This window comes from Hyaena hyaena, unplaced genomic scaffold, assembly GCF_003009895.1.
Source record: "Hyaena hyaena isolate Hyena2069 unplaced genomic scaffold, ASM300989v1 scaffold_3, whole genome shotgun sequence".
Classification (NCBI taxonomy): domain Eukaryota; kingdom Metazoa; phylum Chordata; class Mammalia; order Carnivora; family Hyaenidae; genus Hyaena; species Hyaena hyaena.
Window position 1 is genome coordinate 5,514,729 of NW_024080635.1, and position 15,796 is coordinate 5,530,524.

The 15,796-nt window shown below is 40.9% G+C and overlaps 2 protein-coding genes and 1 non-coding gene across 4 annotated transcripts in view; all 3 read right to left on the reverse strand.

Moving 5' to 3' along the window:
- Nucleotides 1-6,766, reverse strand: part of PPP1R8 (protein phosphatase 1 regulatory subunit 8) — a 21,867-nt gene extending 15,101 nt beyond the window's left edge. Inside the window, exons 1-2 of one of the 2 annotated variants that reach the window (XM_039233596.1) lie at nucleotides 6,697-6,766; nucleotides 2,916-2,976 (exon numbers count right to left, since the gene is read on the reverse strand). Coding sequence is in view for 1 of the 2 variants with exons in the window: in XM_039233585.1 (XP_039089516.1) it covers nucleotides 2,916-2,976; nucleotides 4,856-4,911 (117 nt within the window). In the remaining variant the exon portion in view is untranslated. Of the gene's footprint in view, nucleotides 1-2,915; nucleotides 2,977-4,855; nucleotides 4,963-6,696 lie in introns of those variants that run through there. The other variant, XM_039233585.1, reaches the window with a different exon arrangement.
- On the reverse strand, nucleotides 1,235-1,400 carry LOC120233262. The gene has a single exon (XR_005528778.1).
- Nucleotides 6,767-12,381: 5,615 nt separating the features above from the next.
- Nucleotides 12,382-15,796, reverse strand: part of STX12 (syntaxin 12) — a 36,305-nt gene continuing 32,890 nt past the window's right edge. The window contains exons 8-9 of the mRNA XM_039232381.1: nucleotides 15,171-15,253; nucleotides 12,382-13,907 (exon numbers count right to left, since the gene is read on the reverse strand). Of these exons, the coding sequence (XP_039088312.1) occupies nucleotides 13,815-13,907; nucleotides 15,171-15,253 (176 nt within the window). The 3' untranslated portion in view covers nucleotides 12,382-13,814. The remainder of the gene's footprint in view (nucleotides 13,908-15,170; nucleotides 15,254-15,796) is intronic.

Sequence of the window (15,796 nt, forward strand, 5' to 3'; positions counted from 1 at the left end):
AGGAAGGAAGGAAGGAAGGAAGGAATTCAGGTCTTACTTCAGAGTCTGAGCTCTTTTATCCACCACATTATAGATTTTCTTCACTCTGCCTACATCAAAAAATGCACCACAGGGCAAGGAACATTTTCAGGAGTGAACAAGTACTACAGGTCACTTTCTTAATTTTTCTTTTAACTATTACTTACCCAGTATCTTTCAAGCTTAGCCTTAAGGCTCAATTAGTTCAAGCTAGCTAGGTATATGGGTCACCTCTAGGAAACTCTGTCCGGCAGTGCCCATCTGCCACTGGCAGAGCTTGTCCCCAGCCTGAACCGCTATGGAGCAGCAAGATTTAACAACAGCCTGACAGCTCAATCAATCATCTCCACGTCATCCCTACGTTTTAAGATATGGGTTAAAAATAAGACACTGATTTAGAACTGAGAGAGCCCTGAAACTGCAACATCTTGTTCCCTCCAAGTAGTGTCCATGCACGCTGAATCTCACGGCATTTCTCATTCATATTTAAATGCACCCAGTTTATATCCCCACAAACTTGAATTTGTTAACTACACTGCTCACAGGCTGGTCTCAAGGACACACTATATAAGATTACCCACTCCCACATTCTAATAGAACACTGACCAAATTTTTATAATTCTAAGGTGCCAAAGATACACTAGAGTATGTGTTTAGAGGCGGGGGAGAAAAGGGCACCTAGGTGGCTCAGTCAGTGGAGCATCTGACTTCAGCTCAGGTCATGATCCTTGTTAGTTTGAGCCCTGCATTGGGGTCTGTGCTGATAGCTTGGAGCCTGGAGCCTGCTTCAGATTCTGTCTCTGCCCCTCCCCCACCCACACTCTGTCTCTCTCTTAAAAATAAACATTAAAAAAAAGGAGAGAGAAAAGGGACTCCAAATTAAATATATACTTTCATTATTAAAGGCATCTCAATTACAGAAACGTTCAAATATACTGAGGATAACAGTATGTTTTAGAATCAAGGAAATGTGTTAATTCTTGAACAATGTCCAAGTATATGAAATAATTCGTTGGTCTTTCGACAGTCACTAACACCACAATTTCTTTTGTTTGTTTGTTTCTTTCTTTTTTTTAAGATTTCATTTTTAAGGAATCTCTATGCCCAACATGTGGCTCTCACAACCTGGAGATCAAGAGTTGCGTGCTCTACCTCCTGAGCCAGCCAGGTGCCCCTAACACAATTTCTTGACTAGCTATGGCTAATCCCACTATCTAGTTGTGCCTCTGAGTTATAACTCAGAGTGTGTCTTTACACACTGGGCTTAAATGACTCATGGCTTTTGTTTTAATATCGCACTTCTTAAACCCAGCTATCACAACACATCACAAGCCTTTGACACAAGGCTAGGATGTAGATAGCTCGGTTAGTATCAAGTGCTGCCTAAATCCTTAAAAATAAGCACATCTGAGGTCTATTCTTCTCGGAAACAATATAGTGATGTCTAAGGATTGTAACTTTACAATTGAGTGGCAACTCAGCATACCTAAGAGCACTGAAGGACAGAGAATAGGATCAGTGAATGGAAACCAGTTATCAGAGAGTTGTTTGACAAATTAGAGTGCCTTGAAAACATACATTATTTCACAAAGGAATATGATATTAGCATTAAAACTAGGCCTCCTTGTCTGTTTCTTCCTACTGCAAACTAAAGATTTACTAAATTCTAGTAACAAAATAAATTGCTGTATGTCTTCAAAGCTTCATACCATTTAGCAGCAATATTTTCTATGATACAGTCTACAGTAAAAGGAGTTTTACAGACATTTTAGCTAAATTATTTCCTTGAATAATCTTGATGTTTTGTAACTCTGAAAACAGAAGAACCCATGGCAAAAAGCCCCCAAGTGACTGGCTAAGGGTGTGATGAATAAACAAAATTCATCACAATACATGCCTTCATACTTTGCAAAACACTGGGTCTCCTTCAAGAGATTTCACAGATGGCTTTTCAACCATGGAATACCTTGATTTTTACTATAGGTCAAAGGAAAAGGTCTGCATTCAAGAACAGGGCTTTGAACCTAAATTCTATACGGGCGAGTAAACATCAAATTGTTTGAAACATGGAGACTCACAACTCCATACTCACAGTGGGCTTCATTTCCATTCCTTGGTAAATAAATGGTACCATAAGGATTTTTAAAAACTTAACAAACAGCCTAACAGCCAATCAAAATTCATGTCCTCTTCAAGTTCTGTACGGTGTTCATCCTAAAGACTTGTTTAAAAGCTGGAATTCTGCTAAACTTTTCCTTTATAGTACATATTTAAGTTATAATCACCTAATTTTTGTGTGACTGTCTTTTCCACCAGATAATCTGAGGACAGGAACCACGTTTGTTGTGGTCACTGTTGTAGTCTGTGTGCCGAGTACCATGACTGGCATGGAGTAAGCATTCAGTAAGTGTCTTGAACGAATGAATGAGTTTTATCTCCATTTCATTCTTTTTGAGCAAGCATTTCAGCTTACTATATTTCTTTGAAGGGCTTGGACCTGAACTGCATAAATGCAACTTAAAAAAGTGAAAAGCTACACCGTTCGCTTTCTTCTTCAGTTACTGCATATCTTGCAACTTCTACACAGCTCCACGTACTCAGAGAGAAAGGATTCACCAAGTTACAGGGCTTCCAGTTGATGGGGACCCATAAGCCTACGATCCATTAAAACCCTTCATCTGGCAGGTGAGAGAAGTCATAAAAAAACTGAGTGTCTGTGGGAGATACCAGTTTTGAACGTGTTATATCACCATGTGCTTTTAATAGAAAAAAAAATCAGGATGAACGAAAGCAGCATTGCTGGAAAACAAAGCACAGGAGAGGGGGTGGAAAAGTGACTCACTGGCAAAAATGCTTGGTGTGATGAGAAAAAAAAAGGAAGACACGTGTTTCCATACCTCAATTAGCTTGTCTCCTTTGACTACATCCAGATGTAAACCAGGTGGGGGTTTACCTGCCCTGAAAAAGAAGAGTGAGAAATGCATTTTCAGGATGAGTTTATAAATGCCATTTACAATTATTGTCCCATTCAACAGTACAGCTCTTTACCAGTCTATAATTAGTTCATGTTCAAGCAGAAATGTCATCTACTTCACTGTTATTACAGCTCCTTTCTACATTTGACACCTCCCCAGTGATTCAATTGCTCTAAAACAGACTTTAGTGGATCTGTATTTAGAGCAGCACCAAAGAAACCTATTTCTACCTTGGAGAAAAAGCAGCACAGAGAGTCCAAGTACTACTACAGCTAGGGCAGTCTGGTCACTTGAAGTGTGAATCTAAGATGTGCCACTACCACTAATACCATATAAAGGCAGAATGAATCAGTTGGTGTTTGGGGCTGACCAAGATTAGTCTCTTCACAGAATAAACAGAGGCTACTGTCCTGGGCTCTGAGACCAAATCAGAGGTGCCTAATTAGCGACCTAGGGCAATCCAGAAGCATGTCCCATAAAACCAGGTACCAATAAATATAAGAGGTGTTTGTTAGCCTTGAACAGGTCTTTCTACAGTGGAATATTTAAGGGAACTGTTCTCTATATTCCTTTAACCTAGACGCCTATAACACCATTCGTGGAGGATACACACATGTCAAAGCACCAAACAGTGGGTGTTACTTACCAGACTCTGAGGAAATGGTCGGTGATTTCAAATGGTCTCTCCTAACTCTAAGTTTACAGTCCTGGTCCAACTTCTGAAACCCATGCAGCAAGGGACCAAAATGGACATACAATTTGTAGACTGAAGCAACTGGGTGTTCCAAAAGTGCAGGGAGACCCAGAAAGCAGCCACACATTTGCTTCAGGTCTTTGCTCCTTTTAAGTTTGAAGGAAGAACAATCTTGCCAGAGCCCCTACATCTGTGTGTGCAGGCGCACGTACACGCACGCACGCACACGCGCACACACACACACACACACACACACACAGTCATCTCACAATGCTGCCCCAACTCTAATACGGCAGTTGCCGAAAGGACGGTGCGTTGGACAAAAGTCCATTTTGTCCGGAAAACAGGGAAAGAAATGTTAAATGTTCCATCCAAATCATGCTTACTGGACTCCTACTATGTGCCTGGCTTAGGCCTGGAGGCTGGAAACACGAAGGTGAATCAGGCAGCCCTTGCCCTTGAGGATCTCAATACAGGGAAAGAGACGATTCACACCTAAACTGTGATGAGTTACAGCAGAAATTAGCACTAACTCGGATGGGTCTCCTTGCAAGGCAATTCATATTTATTCATCGTGTACCCTGCTCACAGACTAAATTAAATTATTCCATTATTCCCAAGAGCCTGAGAAGGGTTGAAAGGGGTTCATTCCAACAATCAGTGACGCCTACTTTGAGGTGGGTCAGAGCCGTCCCTGCCTTCAGGGCGCTTCCAGTCTGCGGGAGGCAGGAAAGTACTGCATGGGAGATGCAGCAACGACAGAGGGATGCTGGGCGCTGGGCTGGGGCCGGGAAGCTGGCTCGTGCGCGCTCGGGACGGAGAGCAGGGGGGCAGGCACGGTGCTCCACAAGAGCACCAGGCACTCAGTCAGTAGTTGGGGTAAGTTCGGGGCCAAGGCCCCGAAGCGCCCCGGCAACCAGCTGATCGCCCAAAAGACTGCCTAACTGAGCACCTCGGAGCCCCCAAGTCTGGGTTTCCTCAGTTTCTGGGCCCGGGCTCCAGGCTCCCGGTTCCTCCACACGCCGCCCGGCCCGACGGACAGTTCTCCCTCAATCAGTTCCAGGGTCTCTGAGCCGTTCGGCTTGCTGCGAAAAACGAGCCGCCCTGCCCGGCCGGGCCAAGCCAGGCCGGGCCAGGCCACTCCAGCCCTGGCCGCCCCGCCACTCACCAGGTCGGGCAGTCGAACAGCGGGAGGCTGGAGCCGGAGTTCGCGGCTGCCGCCATCTTGCGTCTCCCCCTCCCATTTGGCGGGCCCTAAGCACGCCGGGAAACTGGAAGACCCAGAGGGGAGCGGCAGCATCCCAGCAGTCTGTGCGTCCGCGCGCGCGCACGCACACCTACGCATGCACAGGCCGTTCCTGGTGGTGGTGGGAAGTGGGGTCTGATTGTTAAGTTCTTCTTCGGGGTTTTGAGACAACTGGCCTTCTCTGGAAGATCCTCGGGAGGGTAGGGCTTTCCCTGGCCGGGAAGTGTCTCAGGAAAAGGGGCTTGTGAGGAGGGGTGTCGGTCTCTCTTAATGTTCTTCTCCGGACAACCCTTCTGGGCTCTAACGTCTTGGGATTCTATCCTTGCTCTGGGCTTGCATCGTCAGCCTTTCCACCCCAATCTGGAGTGAAGGTTGAGGGCAGAACTCAAGAGTGGAGAGTGTTCAGTTTCTCCTGGCTCTTCTCCACACACAGAGCTGCATGCACCCTACTTACTTCCCCTTCCTCATTCAAACCTGGGTCTTGAGAATTTGTGTAGTAGATTCTGGGAGGCTGCCTTAGGAGGTCATCTAATCTGTTTATGAAAACTGGACAAACTGCAGCAAGGAGCGGATCCAATAAGAAGGCAGGCGTCCAAATCTTAGCTATGCACAAATGAAATGGTTAATCAAGCTGTGGCCCCCTTTGGATTTTAAAATTTTGGTCATAGTGATTACATAGTGCAAGGAAGCCTTAGGATTCAGGCCTGTCCTAGGCGTAAAGGCTGAAAGAAACCACTTGCAGGGCTTGTGCTTGTAATGGCTTTATTGAACACTTACCTAACTGGGCAAGTATGTTTTATATGGCTCATCCCATTTAATCCTTACAACACTTGAGATAGGTATAATGATCCCTGAGGAGAGGCTCAGAGAGGTTGAGTTCCCCAGTCTCACCCTAGAACAAGTGGTGAGTGGGATTCCAACCTAAATCTGTATGATGCCAAAGGCCATGCTCTTAAATCACCACGGTCTCTGGCATTTAGATGTTGGTATGATTACATTTCATATTGGCACACAGCTGATGCCCAATGCTTTTTCATTTTTTGTAGAAAACATGGGAGGATTATCTGGCCTTTTTAAAAGAAACCAATTGCAAAATTATTGTTCATCCCCAAAAAGAGGCACTGCACAGCAAGCTAGCTCTATGATGGGGCCCTTTCTTTTCTTGATTCCCTGCTACTGGTCCTTTAGATTTTTGAATCAAACATCAGCCTGGTGTTTGCCCTTTTGACATCTCCAAGGCATCAAAACTTAACTGCAGCATAATATTAACTTTGATTTTTAAATTATCAACTCATGGGTGTAGGAGAATCACCTTTTCCTTTGGCCTTCGAAAACAGTAAACTCATCCAGGAAGTTAACTGATCAGATCACTTATCAAATGACCTGTTAATATCCTCCTTTCCAAACTTGTGATTCCAAAGACCAGGGTGATGGGGAAAATGCAAATTCTAAACTTCGTTTCAAGAAAACAGGCCATGGCTCCTCCTTTGAGCACAAGGACATGATTCTTGAGAAGAAATTATTCTCAAGTGTTTTGAGTAGAACAGAAAAGAACAAGATACTTTTATCTACAGAGATTGTCCATGCCTTTGAGGTTCCATGCCCTTTTCAGGCATAAGGTGGTGTTGAAGCCATTTTTAGCTAACAGTGACCTGGTATCTTATGTCAGCTTTGCCTTTCAATTTCTCAGCTCTGTATGATCCATTATTTAATCCCTTCTAGTGCTGATTATACGCCCAAGAAACCTAAAGCTATATTCTCACCCATATAATTCTTTACTCCTTGGCCATGTTTCCTGTTTCCAGCACAGCTGATATTCACACTGGCTTCTGATGTAATGGCACTTTACATTTACCTGGGCCTTATAAAGCAAAATGGTCTTTGTTTGGGCGCCAATGATGTCAGTATAGATCAGTAAACTGAAGGGCAGCAGTCCTTGAAATAGAAAGACTGATGGACCAGCTGCCTAAGGATTTTGGTTTCTCCACTAAGATTAAATTCTTAGACTCTGAAACCTCCTTAGAATAGAACCTAAAGACATTAGGAGCATATTCAGGTCAGAAAACTTTTTTAAAAAATGTTTTAATGTTTGTTAATTTTTGAGGAGAGAGAGAGAGCAAGCAAGTGGGCATATGAGCAGAGGAGAGGCAGAGAGGGAGCAGGCTCCAGGCTCTGAGCTGTCAGCACAGAGCCTGACACGGGGCTTGAACTCAAGGACCACAAGATCATGACCTGAGCCAAAGTCGGATGCTCAACCGAGCCACCCAGGCACCCCCGCAGAAAACTTTCTTAAAACATCTTTATGTTTGATCAAATGTAGACATTGAAAAAAAAATTTGTGTTGGTGTATAGATAATACAGATAGGAGGCTTCGTTTCTCAGGATGGTGAATGAAAAGTTCACAGGGTGCTGACCGAAGAAAAGATGTTCGTGAAAAGTTGGGCAGAAATTGCCACTACTGTATATTTTTAGAGAATGCTTCATGAAAGAGGGGAGCGGGATAGTTGTATCAGTGATGCAGACACAGTGGAGTGTCTCAAGGTGTGGTTTCAAAGCCTGAGTGCTTGGGATCAAATCCTGCCTCCATCATTCCTAAATTGTGTGCCTGTAGGCAGGTTACTTACTATGCCTCAGTTTCCTAGTCCATAAAAACCAGACAAGAAGCATACAAAAAAATTTTTACATTTAGCATAGTAAATTACTGGTAGCAAGGGCTCAAATACTATCCCACAAATGACCACTCACACACAGAGCACTTCCTCAAGCCCTTAAATTCCTGTATTAGACTTCCATTCCTGGCCTCAACTTCTTTAACTGTAAAGTGACAGGGCTGGTCTAGATGAATGTCTCACAGACATTAGAGATGTCATGGGGAGAAGGGGGGAGTAATACCAAGTGTCAACTTTTATTTTGCCAATTAAAGAGATTTAAAAATTAAGACTTCTGACATCACTTTTCTCATTTTTATAATCTTGAAATATCCTTTTTAAAAAGTGGGAAAGTCATTATCTCAGACTCAAAAGACGGTACTTTAAAAAGCCCACTAAATCTGGGGCACCTGGGTGGCTCAGTTGGTTAAGCTTCTGACTTCACCCTCAGGTCATGGTCTCATGGTTCGCAGGTTCGGGCCCCGCGTTGGGCTCTGTGCTGACAGCTAGCTCAGAGCCTGGAGCCTGCTTCAGATTCTGAATCTCCCTCTCTCTCTGACCCTTCCCTGCTCATGCTGTCTCTCTCTCAGGAAAAAAAAAAAGCCCACTAAATCATTTTTCTAATTTCTCCATGACTGGTAAAAACTTGGACCATAATCATAGTCCAACATTAAAAATCCTATCATTTCAAGTTTATCCCTTAAAAATTAAGTGCTACATTGTCCATCAAATTTCATTTTGGAAAGAACTAAAATGAACTAGTTGTTTGGCCTAAAAGTAGGATCAGGGATTGGGTATCAAAGCCTTTCAAACTATATATTGATTAAATGGAGAGCGTATAAAGTAGTTGTATTTCATAGCACTGCAAAGCAATATTGAAAAATCTTGTGAAACCTAGGAATACATTTAACATGCTTAGAAAAGCAGGGAGAAGCAGTGAGTCCTTGCCTTAGGAAACAGGATAGACTGAAATCTGAGTGGGGTTTTGGTCTGCACTTAGTAATCAAAAGCAAAAGCTTCATTCCCATGATAGGGTCTGGATAAGAAGGGGAAAAAAAGAATGAATTTTTTAAAAAAATTTTATTTTTTTCCCCAAATGTTTTATTTAGTTTTGAGAGAGAGAACACAAGCAGGGCACAGAGGCTCTGCAGCGGGCTTCATGCTGACAGCAGTGAGCCCAGTGCAGGGTTTGAACACATGAACCAAACCATAAGTTCATGACCTGAGCCAAAGTCAAACGCTCAACCAACTGAGCCACCCAGGTGCCCCTCTTAAGATTTTATTTTTTAGTAATCTCTATACCCAGTGTGGAGCTCAAACTCACGACCCTGAGATCAAGAGAGTCACATGCTCTACTAACTGAGCCAGCCAGGCGCTCCTAAAAAAGAATGGAGTTTTTAAAAAGAACAAAGCTAGACGTATCAGTCTCCTGGATTTCAAACTCTACTACAAACCTAGAGTAATCAAAACAGTATGGTACTGGCACAAAAATAGACACATGGATCAATGTAACAGAGCAGAGGGCCCAAACAAAAACATAAAAAAATTTTTTTAATGTTTTTTATTTATTTCTGAGAGAGAGACAGCGTGAGCAGGGGAGGGTCAGAGAGAGAGGGAGATACAGAATCGGAAGCAGGCTCCAGGCTCTGAGCTAGCTGTCAGGACAGAGCCCGACGCAGGGCCCGAACCCACGAACCATGAGATCGTGACCTGAGCTGAAGTCAGACATTTAACCGACTGAGCCACCCAGGCGCCCCGAGAAAAACTAACTCTTATATAGTTAATTAATCTATGACAAAGGAGGCAAGAATATATAATGGAGAAAAAGACAGTCTTTCCAATTAATGGTATTGGCAAAACCGGACCATTTTTATATATTAAAATAAACTCAAAGTGGGTTAAAAACTTAAATGTAAGACCTGAAACCATAAAACTCCTAAAAGAAAACAGACAGTAAGCTCTTTGACATTGACCTTAGCCTTTCTCCTCAGGCAAGGAAAATAAAAGCAAAAATAAACAAATGGCACTATATCAAACTAAAAAGCTTTTGTACAGTGAAGGAAATCAATAAAATGAAAGGCAACCTACTGAATGAGAAGATATTTGCTATGATATATCCAATATGGGGTTAACATCAAAAATATATAAAGAGCAACTGAATATAAATTTTTTTTCAATTAAAAACTGGGCAGAGGACCTGAATGGACATTTTTCCAAGAAGATATGCAGCTGGTCAATATGAAAAGATGATCAGCATCACCCATCATCAGGGAAATACAAAGCAAAGTCACGATGAGATATCACCTCACGCCTGTCAGAATGGCTAGTATCAAAAAGACAAGAAATAACAAGTGTTGGTGAGAATGTGGAGAAAAGTGAACCTTTGTGCACTGTTGGTGGGGATATACATTGGTGTAGCCTTTATGGAAAACAGTATGGCGGTTCCTGAAAAAAATTAAAAATAGGAAAAAAATAGAACTACCATATGATCCAGAAACTTCACTTCTGGGTAATGGAAACACTAATTCAAAAAGACATGCACCCCTATGTTAATCACATTATTTACGATAGCTAAGATATGGAAGCAACGTAAGCGTCCATTGAAAAATAAATGGATAAAGATGGGGTAAGTGTGTATACACACACTGGAATATTACTCAGCCACACACAAAAAAATGAAAGCTTGCTATTTGCAACAACATGGGAAAGACCTAGAGGGTATTATGCTAAATTAAATAAGTCAGAGAAAAATACTGTATGATTTCACTTATATGGAATCTAGAAAACAAAACAAATGAACAATGAAAACAAAACAGAAACAGACTCCTATATACAGGAAACAAACTGCTGGTTACCAGAATTGGAGGGGGGGAGGGGTTGCAGGTGGGCAAAATAGGTGAAGGGGATAAGGAGGTACAAACTGCCAGCTGTAAAATAAATCGTGGGGATATAATATATAGCATAGGTAATATTGTAAATAACATAAAAACTTTGGGTCACCTGGGTGGCTCAGTCAGTTAAGCATCCGACTTCGGTTCAGGTCATGACCTCCAGTTTGTGAGTTCAAGCCCCCCATCAGGCCCTCTGCTGTCAGCACAGCACTTGCTTCAGATCCTCTGTCTCCCTCTCTCTGCCTCTACCCCACTCGCATTCTCTCTCTCTCAAAAATAAACATTAAAAAAACCCTTCGGTGACAGGTGGCAACAAGACCTTTGTGGTGACCATTTCATAATGTATATAGGTATCAAATCTATATACATTTGCATACCTGAAACTTAGAATATTGTAAGTCAATTATACTTCAATTAAAAAAAATTAATGGAGGAGGCTTAGGGTGTTTGACTTTGCACTAACTCCATTGTAATTCCAATTTGATATTATTGTCCAATGGTATAAGGCAGTGTATCACCACGCCTTAGCAAAACAAGACAAGACAAAACCTGCTCTGGGAGCAGGAGTCTAGCTGCTCACAAGTTCTTGTTCTGGAGCATTTCCAGATGAAGGGCCCAGAATGACATTTCTACTTTACCCTATATAGTACTGCAGTTTAAATTCACTTGAGAGAATGGGAGATCTGCTTAGTGCTTCTAGAACATTCCATAAAAGAAGGAGAAAGGGAAAGAGAAAATGAAAATAATACAGAGACAAATAATTTGTTATCTTCAGACCAAACCCCTGTGATCCCTATAATCAGAAAATTTTACAGCTAGAACTACTGAGAAAACTTGGGGCCTATGGGTTAAATGACTTGTCCAAATAACTGGCAATTTAATGGCAGAGCCAAGATTCTTTAGGCTTTCTGTACTCCAGTCTAAGGTTTGGTTGGAGGTTTTTTTTTTTTTTTTTTTAAATTTTTAAAGTTTATCTATTTTGAGAGAAAGAGAGAGCAAGCAAGGGAGGGGCAGAGAAAGAGAAAATCCTAGGCAGGCTCTGCACTACTAGCACAGAGCCCAACATTGGGCTTGAACCCACAAACTATGAGATCACGACCTGAGCTGAAATCAAGAGCTGGACACTTAACTGACTGAGCCACCCGGGCACTCCACTCCAGTCTAGTTTTTGACCTCCAAACTAATGGTTTTCAACCATAGTTACACATGAGCATTGCTTAGAACTATATATACTCCTTATTATATATGCCCAGGCTATATGTACTCCAAACTAACTAAATTAGAATCTTGTGGCAGGGGCACCTAGGTATCAGTATTTTTCAGTTTCTAATGTGAAGCCATGATTAAGAACCACCATCCTAGACCATGATGCGTCCTTCCCCCCAAAGACAAACAAGGCACAGATAGGGATTCTGTGAACAGGTTTATTAAGATCACCCAGCACAACCTCTTGGCAACTACCACAAACTCCAGGCCATTCGAATTCTAAGCTAAGGTCATAGTTGCTACCCATGACACTAGCACCACCATCACTAGATTACATAGTATTATAGAACAGAACTATGATAGCTTCATTTAACCCAAATTGAAATTGTTTTTCACAATCAAGAATTTTTTCTTGCCTGAAATGAATGTTACAAACGATGTATCCAAGTCCAGCTATAATTTGGAGCTGAAGGAGCCATGATTGTAGAACCAAGGAATTAGCCCTGAAGCTGCTTCTTGGGCCACTCTGACACCCCGATAGCTCCATTCTTTTTTTCAAGGAAAGGGCCACAGCGGCCCTTAATCCACCCACAAATCAACCCTCACTTGATCTCCAGTCTTCTTGCAGGTCTCAATATTTTTCAGGACACCACATAACCTAATAGCTACTGCATCAGGACGTTAACGCATGAAAACTTACTACAAAAGTTTTTAAAATGTTTATTTGTATTAAGGAGTGCAAGAGTACAAAGAAACTTAGGCATTAGGGCCCTTGTTTCCTTACTATTCACATTAGTTTGGTAAAAGGAGATTAAGTAACATTAAAGGGAATGGAAGAAATGAATATAAATAGATCCAGGGTAGCCCAATCCTCTAATTTACTAAAGGATGAACTGAAATTGGCCCAATACACATTTATGTGAGAGGCTACAGAAATCACATTCCTTTTAGCTGCTCCAGACCTGTGTGAAAAAGGGAAGTGGACAACATTTATATTACAAGACAGCAATCTTTTATCGAAACATTTTTTTTTTTGTCTAAAACTACACATGGAGATTAATCTCTTGTTCATAAATTAGGGTAAGTCTAACATCACTATTCCAAACCAGTATTATTTACAAAAACCAATCTTGTCTTTGCTTTATCACCAGGTTCACAGAACTAAATTTTAAACCAACTTCAGTCTAGCTTTTAAAATCTCCCTGCCATCAAGCGGCCAGCAACCCTTATGGTTAAGGGGCAGCCTTCTGACAGCAACATTCATCATCCACCAGGAGTGTAGAACCACAAGTGAACAACAACAAAAAGTTTAAATCATTCCAAACAATTCCTATCTGCTTTCCAAAAGCATGCTTTGTCTAATTCTCCCTTTCTATACAAACAGGGGGAGAGGGACCCCAGAGAGCATAGTAATGTTAATTAAATTAACCTCTTAAAAAAGTGAGCAAGATGGTTTAGTGTGTGTACAGATAAACTGCTGTGGATGACATTAGCAGATAATAAAGTAAACTTTAAGCCCTATTAACAGGTACCCCAATAACTGGCCAGCTCACATAGACATTTTTAATCTGGATCAAATGTGCAATTTTTTTTTCTTTCCAGTTAAGTGCACTGCCAACATCTTTCAAGGCAGAAAGACAATAGGCTTCTTGGAAATTCAAATTAAAATGTTAAAAAATAAAACAGTACTGGCTTATTATATAGTTTCTGACAGATTCCAATGCACTGGGTATCAGAAAGTCATTCTATCTCAGTGGCTAGCGAAAAGGTGAATCTAGTGTACACATAAAATGACAATATTACAAGACTGTAGTGTCACCTGTCAAAACAAGAACATCTAGAATGGAATTTTCAGTAAACACTTGGGATGAAGGGTGATCAGAATACAAGAGAAAGCAAAGTCCACATAAATTAATTCTTAATTGGCGAAATCAATAAAATGCATATATAAATTGATAAATACTGTCTCCATAGGTCACTAATTCCAAGGACTAGTTAGTAGTTATTTTCTAACTAAATTATTACAGGACATTCTGGTGTGTGCTCTCTTCTTGTGATCAGTTTCCTCTGGTAAGACTCCATGAAGCATGTGCCCTTGAAAACAGCTCAGCAGAAGGCGGCTCTGAGGCAATCACTTCATTTATAAATTTGCCAGATAATAAATACCAAGATTACAATAATCACGGACAGGACAAGCACCAGGATACAGATCTTCTTGCGAGATTTTTTCTGAGGAGAAAAATATGTAAGGAGACACTTGTGAAACAAGGAGAATTGTTCATATCTGAGACTCCAAGATGTTCCATAAATCTGCCTCCTTGTAATTCAATGAATTCTATCCATGCATGAATATGTACAGAGAGACATGCCCCAAATCTCGACAGTTATCAGCATGAGCCAGTAGTACGAGTTCTAATTCCTGATACATTTTTGTAAAGGGATTGTTTATACCTCTGCTGCTAGGCATTAGTTGTAATAAAATATTTGTGCATGTGTATTTTAATAAAGGTTTTATGCCTGTTATAAAATTTTATGTTTGTTGTAAAAAATACAGACAAGCAGAAAGAAAATAATCACCTACAGATAGAACTGCTGACATTTTGGTTCTATTTCCTTATGATCTTTTTTATCTATGCATATTATTATTTGACAGAATTGGGATCACTTGGTATGATGTTTTTCTCACAACATTTTAGCATAAAAATTTAATCCCCACACAATGTAATATTGAGTGGATGTATAGAATTTACTTCGTAATTCCTTTACTGTCTGACACTAAAGTCGCCATCACTCAGTTTTTTAAAGGAAACAGTATTATTAAATACGGATTTCTTTAAGAACATTTCCAGGTAAAATACAACTATCCTAGGAACATGGAAAATGGCTGAAGTGCCGCTTATTTCTAAAAAGTTGTATAGCACCAAACAGAGAGGAGATGAAAAGGCCCTCATTCGGTGTGTTTGACATAAAGACCCAGATAAAAGATACAAATCCAGAGTTTCAGCTAATATACTTCATACAAAGTAGAACAATTAACTCCTACTTATTCATAGAAAAATAACCCCCAAATGATAAACCCCTGATTATTCAGAAATAGCAGTTGGAACTGATTTTATGTTCATCCTCTGTGGTAACAGTCAACATAAAGTATATGCAAAGTCCTACTTTGTATCTATTACGATACTAATCGAAATGAATTTTAGCTGCTTAGAATATAAAATTAGCCTTGTACCAGATTTAGGTATCATGCTAGCTTATGGGGTTAGCCTTGTAGCGATGAAGCTTCTGTGTAAGTTTATTCAAGGTTTGATATCTTTTTGTAGATTTCACTGCAGAGGGAAATACTAAAAACAGAACTGGGACAGCAATTATGACCACTTGTCTCCAGCTTAAGCCTAATAAGCAAAAGGTTGCTGCTGTTCTTATGTGTCAGTGAGCTGTGATGGCCCATCAGTCTGCAGCACAGTGACTTTCTTTGGTACCTGCTTTTACCTGATAGTAAGCAGCTCGCTGTAACTGATCAGTGGCTCTTTCTACATGTACTTCTGAGCTTTCCACATTGGCTTCTATGCTGTCTGCAAAGAAAAAGAAGGGCAGTGGATGTTTTTTACCACACTCAGATGTTTCAAGATGGCAAATTAAACACACTCCCGATGTTATGGGTCCTGGTTTGACCACCACTGATCTAGCTATCCAGCCATGAAATCCAAAGTTATTAACTGGGAAAGAAAATAGCTCTATTCTTTGGAAATAAATACTGAACTACTTTAGTAGTGAAGGGTTATAAAGTATGCAACTCACCTACAAATGGTTCAGAAAAAAAATTATGTATACGGACAACTGGGTGGCTCAGTCGGTTAAGCGTCCAACTTCAGCTCAGGTCATGATCTCACGGTTCGTGAGTTCGAGCCCCATGTCGGGCTCTGTGCTGACAGCTCAGAGCCTGGAGCCTGCTTCAGATTCTGTGTATCTCTCTCTCTGCTCCTCCCCCATTCACACACACTCTCTCTCTCTCAAAAATAAACAAACACTAAAATTTTAATTTTAATTTTCTAAAAAAAAAAGAAAAATTATGTACACACATGTATATTTAGAGAGAAAGAGTGAGAGCAAATATA